We start from the raw sequence: 5,982 nt of genomic DNA, 5'->3' as shown, positions 1-5,982 counted from the left end.
ATGATCGTATTACTACCGAGTAAGTAACCAGCCTCTCCCGGAGCCGCCCGTCAGAGGCTGTTGCGACTTTGCCCGGCCCTCATTCCCTCTCCAACCCCAAGTACGGAGTACTCAGTACCCAATCCAAGCACTCTCCTGGGCTGCTCCCCATGTACCGGTACCTCCACGCTAACCTAGCCGACCAGGCACGGCTCGCAGAGACGCATCTGTCTAACCTCACCCCCTTCCGCGTCTCGCTTTCTCCGAATTCTTCAAGTTCCTTTTTCCTTTGTCCCCTCGGACCTGTTTCCTTGTGCGTGGTCTGTTGATTTTTTTTTCCCGCAATCAAATAGGTACATCGTGGGGTTGGCTCGGCAAGTCGCTGCCTCCAACGATACTTTATTAGACTCGCCTCGTCCCGCGCTCACCTCGTTGTCACTCTGCGTTCCCCTCTCTCTTACAACCTCACTTTTGTCACTTTGAGAAGAAAAAAAGGGAAAGCAAACAAGACAAACGCTTCTCCAACACTGGCACTGCTTCTTCTATTCGCCTGCGGTACTATCCTCGCCATCGTCCTAGCTGCTACACTCGACCTGAGTCAATACTCGCTATACTACCCTCCTCTTCTTGAAACGTCGCCCAGACCAAACCCCTCGACCTCGTCTGCCAAAATCCCAGCAGGTATGCCCATCTGTCACTCTTCCAAAACTTGAATCCATCTCCCTCGTCTCCCTCATCCTCTGCCTCCTTGCTTTGCTCTTCCTATTCATCCCGGCTGGCTTGTTGAGCCCGCCATGGGGGTCCATGTCCAGTCAGACTCTCTTAGCACACCCCCCCCCCCCCCTCCCTCCCTCCCGAGTCGGAACCTCAGCTCAACTCTTACTCCAAATTTTTTCTGGATCCCCCTCCGATGCTCATCCGCTGCCTCACTTTGCGGCTCGCCCACCACCGTCGCTCCCACAACGCACACTTTTTCCTCTGGCTTTTGGATTTCTCCCAACTCGTTGAAACGTCCGTTGCTGCCTTCGTTTCTTCCCATTCCACACCCCCTCCATCCCATACTGCTTTGCACTCGGCTTTCCACCATCCTTGCCTTGGGTAGCCCCGTGGCGTCCTTGTCCAGCGTCTCGTCCTCTGCAATCTCAGCGCCTCCAACACGGACCGTCCCTCAACCTGCTTCGTGACCTTCACTTCGCCTTGGTCCCTTCTCCACTTGCCACCGTCCCAAGATTCATATATCTTCCCCTTTCCCCCAACCCTCGGTGTCATGTCGAGACCAAAATTCTCTGCTCTAGCCAATGGTCTAGCAAACAACCCTCTCGCTCGTCACCCTCCATCCCTGTTGCGTGCTTCTGCTCTGCAAATGGCTTCGTCCTATCCCATCAGCCCAGACACGTCCGACAGAGTCACACCTCGCTCTGCCTCCCTTTCCTCCATTGGCTCTAGAAATTCGGCTCGGTCCATCTCTAGATTCTCTATCCGCTCCACATCGCAAACCTCCACCTCGAGACAATCCTTTTCCGCTCCCAGGCTAACCAAGCGAAACACAATGAGTGCAGTCGACATTTCCGCTATTCAGGAAGCCATGAAGTTGACCAGCTTGGATCAACACCGCGGCTATTCTCAAGACCGCTTCGCCGAAGTAAAGCAAACCCAACCCACCGAATACATGGAGGAGTCCGCTGCCGCCGGCTATCAAATCATCCGTGAACCTCACTGGAACAAGGGTATGTTGGCTTGTCATGGTCGCTTGCGTCGTCGTGGTTTCGGCCCGTCGAGCTGCGGCCTCTGTCCGTCTGCCCTCCATTCACCGCTCACCCGCCTGTTTAGGTCTCTCCTTTACCCCCGAGGAGCGTGTCGCCAAGAACCTCACCGGCCTCATCCCCCACACCATGGAGAGCCTCGAGACCCAGAGCATCCGTGCCATGAAGATGATCCAGAGCCGCCAGACCGGCATTGACAAGTATCTCTACCTGTCAAACCTCAAGGCCCAGAATATCGATCTCTTCTACCGTCTCCTCATGAACAACATCCGGGAGCTCATGCCCCTTGTATATACCCCCACCATTGGCGATGTTTGCCTGCAGTACTCAACCCTGTATACTCGCCCCGAGGCCCTGTATATTTCCATCAAGCAGCGCCGCTCCATCAAGACCATGCTCCGTAACTGGCCCTGCACCAACCCCGAGATCTGCGTCGTCACCGACGGCTCCCGTATCCTCGGTCTTGGTGATCTCGGTGTAAATGGTGTCGGCATTTCTGTAAGCTCACATCACCTCGGCGCCCCGTCTGCTGCGCATGCTAACAGTTTCAGATTGGCAAGCTTTCTCTGTACACTGCTGCCGCCGGTATCAGCCCCGACAAGACCCTGCCCATTGTCCTCGACACGGGTACCGACAATGAGTCCAACCTCAAGGACCCTCTGTACCTGGGTCTCCGCCAGAAGCGCGTCCCCAAGTCCGTCCAGCAAGAATTCATGGACGAGTTCATGGACGCCGTCAAGGAGGTCTATCCCAACATGGTTGTTCAGTTTGAGGATTTTGAAAGCGAAAAGGCCTTCAACTATCTCGACCGCTACCGCAACACCCACCGCTGCTTCAACGACGATGTCCAGGGCACTGGTGCCGTCGTCCTCGGTGGCTACATTGGTGCTGTCAACCTGTCCGGCGTTCCTATCGACGACCAGCGCCTTGTCTTCATGGGTGCCGGTTCCGCCGGTGTCGGTGTCGCCAAGCAGCTTGTCGAGTACTACACCAAGCGCGGCCTTAGCCCGAGCGAGGCCCGCGACCGTTTCTGGCTCGTAGACACCAAGGGTCTTGTAACCAAGGACCGCGGTGACCACCTTGCTGAGCACAAGCAGTACTTTGCCCGTTCCGACAATCACGGCCAGCAGTTCCGTACACTTGAGGAGGTCATCGAGTATGTTCGCCCCAGCGCTCTTGTTGGTCTGGCTGCCACATTTGGCATCTTCACCGAGTCGACCATTCGTGCTCTCAAGCACTCCGTCGACGGTGGTGGCCCCAACCGCCGTCCTATCCTCTTCCCTCTCAGTAACCCTCTCACCAAGGCCGAATGCACCTTCGAACAGGCCATCGATTGGACCGATGGCTCCGTCATCTTTGCCTCTGGTTCGCCCTTCCCATCCTGCTCTGTCGTGGGCCCCAGCGGCAACGAGATCACGTACCACCCCAACCAGGGTAATAACGTCTATATCTTTCCCGGTCTTGGACTTGGTGCCATTCTCGCCAAGGCCACGCGCATTACCGACGAAATGGTGTACACCTCTGCCTCTGCTCTTGCCAACTGCCTGAATGCCGATGAGATTGCCAAGGGTCTCATCTACCCCCGTATTGAGCGTGTCCGCGAGGCCAGCGTTATCATTGCCCGTGAGGTCATGAAGGCTGCCCGCCGCGAAGGTGTTTCCACCCTGCCCGAAGAGCTCTGGAACGAGTGGGAGGAGTGGGGTGACGTCGCTCTAACCTCGTACATTCGCCAAAACGTTTATGAACCCAAGTCGTTCAATGATGCGAACAGCAGCCGTCTGTAAAGGCACTTGCAGCGCTCATGTTTTGAAAATTGGTGCAGTTCGAGCGATATAACGCGAGGGTATAATGGGCTGGCGTTTGGGTTTTTTTCTTTCACACGGGCGAGAAGCCATGTCGCTCTTTTGGGAATTTTCCCCCATTGTGATGTCTTGACGAGATCCCACCATCCCATCATGGAACATTTCTTTTTCTGTCCATTTTCTTTGTTGGCATATTTGAGCGTGGATTTCATAGCAAAATGGCGATAATAACCCTGGAGGGGTTCCGATGGACGTCATCAAATAGACTTGGCCAATGCCACGTTGAACTCATTTCTTCCGCTGCGTATCGTGATGCCGTAGAAGTCAACCTGTCTGCTGGTACAGGAGAAAGATGTCATTGTTCGTTTCCCTCGCATGTCCAACTGATGCTCGGGTGCAAGATAGCCATTTCAGGTCTTCTCATGCAAGCCGAGTCGATCCAGTTCGGTTCCGAGCAGAAGGGGTTGATTGCCATTGCATGAGATGGTAACCGTCTGTGCAGGGGTGGGGGTCCCTTTTCCCGTCGAGCCGGTCAAAGGTTCCCTCATGATGAACTTGACTGATGTCGAGCATGGCGAATGAGATGGGGGGTGTGAGAGCCAGTGACAGTGTTCTTATGATGAGTCGCTCACATCTCGACGCAGCCTCGTATTCCAGAGTGTTGCTGACTGACACACAACGAGGTTGCTCATGATCAAGTCGGTATCGAGCATTTTGGGGGACATGGGGATATGGTTTGATCATCGGAGAAGGAACTCTCCCAGGTGAGTCGCTCACAGCGCGATGTAGACTCATATCCCAGAGTGCTGAATGACTGAGACGCAGCGAGCCTTTCGGTAGCTGCTCAGCCATACCATCGTCCATCATCCCTTTCCCATGCGCAAGCGAGTCGACGACGCCCATAGTATGCAGCTCCCGTTCCCCTAACCCATCCAGAATGAAAAAAAAGGCCCAGGCCATGCAGTGCTGCGTCGCATCAGCCCTGCTGAGTGGTTACCGGGGCATTTTCCAGTCTGCGAAAGCCCATGTCAAAATCTTTTCGCCCCGGATTTTTGCGAGTCTCCATCTCAGTCGGCATTCTTGAAAAAAGTTCCCCAATATACCGTCCCCATTGCGCACGAGTCCAAGAACGTGGAGTGGAACGGGGCAGGAAATAAGACCGTGCAACGAGAAGAGGTTGAAACGGGAAAAAAAAAAAGAAAAGGCGGAAACAGGAACAGAAACAGGATATGTATTCGATGTTTCGAAAAAACGTATTGAGGAGGAGGATGAGGGGAGAGGACGAATGGGAGACTGGGCAATATCGCTTGTCCATGGTGGTGGTGGTGCGACAAGGGATTTTGTTGGAGGCTCGTTTTCCGAGCGCTCCAGTTCGGAGCGCCGACGGGCAGGAGAGGGCGGCTCGGATCCGGGGCTTTGTTGGGCGTGGACATGGATTGGCAGGCGCAAGGGGGACACTGAGTTGACACATTGTTTCTGATTCATTCTTCAATCATTTGTATATGGGAAGACTTTACAAATTAGACGTGCCGCTATATTTGGCCCGTTCCCCAAGTCTTGGCTTCTGGGGAATAAGTCGTGATGATGGACGGCGAACCGCCGAACGAGGATTACCAGTTAGAACGCTAATACAATTCATCAAGGCGCCATAATCGACGTCGACGGGCCGCCCGCATGCCACTGAGGGTTTCTGATTATTACGCCTCTTGAATAAATGGCGCGCGAAGTTTTTTTTTTCTTACAGCACTGATTCCTTTATCCCGCCGCGACCCCTGTACATGACGGTGGCGAGCTGTATAACATCCTGCGGCCCATAGCAGGATGCACATGTGCGTTTACCTCTAATATAAACCTTTTCGTTTTCTTTTGGTGTGTCTGGGGTCCTGCATATGCAGGCCTTTTTTTTTTCTGCATGTTCGGCATGTATGAAACAAAAAACAGCGCATGATGCAAAAGTCGGCCGCCACCGTTGTGAGTCGATATAAACGCGCCCGGGCGGAGCTCCGGAAGGGAGGACAGCGGCGCTTCGGTCCTCCGCCGTGTCGTTGCCGATTCCGACAACGGTGAACATGGACTGCCAAGCCGAATAAATCTACATACCATCGGAATGGTGCCCCTCATGTTTGTGAATTACAGGGACGAGGAGTTTCCTGGGAGCTGCAGCGATACGCGGGATACCTCTTCCTGCTACCTTGACTCTTCATTGTTGACGGCTACCCTATGGTTCTCAAAATGTTGTAGTAATGTCGCAATACAAGGCAAGCCACAAGCCACTTCTATAGACCAGCCAGCCACCTTATCCCATAGGTGAGCTTTTTTGTTGCCTCGTTCATTAGCTCCTGAGTAAATCTCACAAATGATAGCCCTCTATTGGCTCCTCACGTCAGAGGAGAAAGAAAAAAAGGGCTGAGAGGCACACCTTGGGACTTATCCGCCTC

The 5,982-nt window shown here is 54.0% G+C and overlaps 1 protein-coding gene across 1 annotated transcript; it reads left to right on the top strand.

Annotated features, from left to right (window-relative positions):
• Nucleotides 1-3,526, top strand: CCM_07785 (NAD-binding malic dehydrase; the record flags this gene model as incomplete). The annotated part of the gene is made up of 5 exons (XM_006672925.1): nt 1-19; nt 481-660; nt 1,209-1,706; nt 1,810-2,240; nt 2,288-3,526. 5 exons carry the CDS (start codon nt 1-3, stop codon nt 3,524-3,526), a joined length of 2,367 nt encoding a protein of 788 aa, XP_006672988.1.
• Nucleotides 3,527-5,982: the final 2,456 nt, after the last annotated feature.

This window comes from Cordyceps militaris (genome assembly GCF_000225605.1).
Source record: "Cordyceps militaris CM01 unplaced genomic scaffold CCM_S00006, whole genome shotgun sequence".
Classification (NCBI taxonomy): domain Eukaryota; kingdom Fungi; phylum Ascomycota; class Sordariomycetes; order Hypocreales; family Cordycipitaceae; genus Cordyceps; species Cordyceps militaris.
The sequence above is the reverse complement of the archived record's forward strand: the minus strand, read 5'-3'. Positions and strand labels throughout refer to the sequence as shown.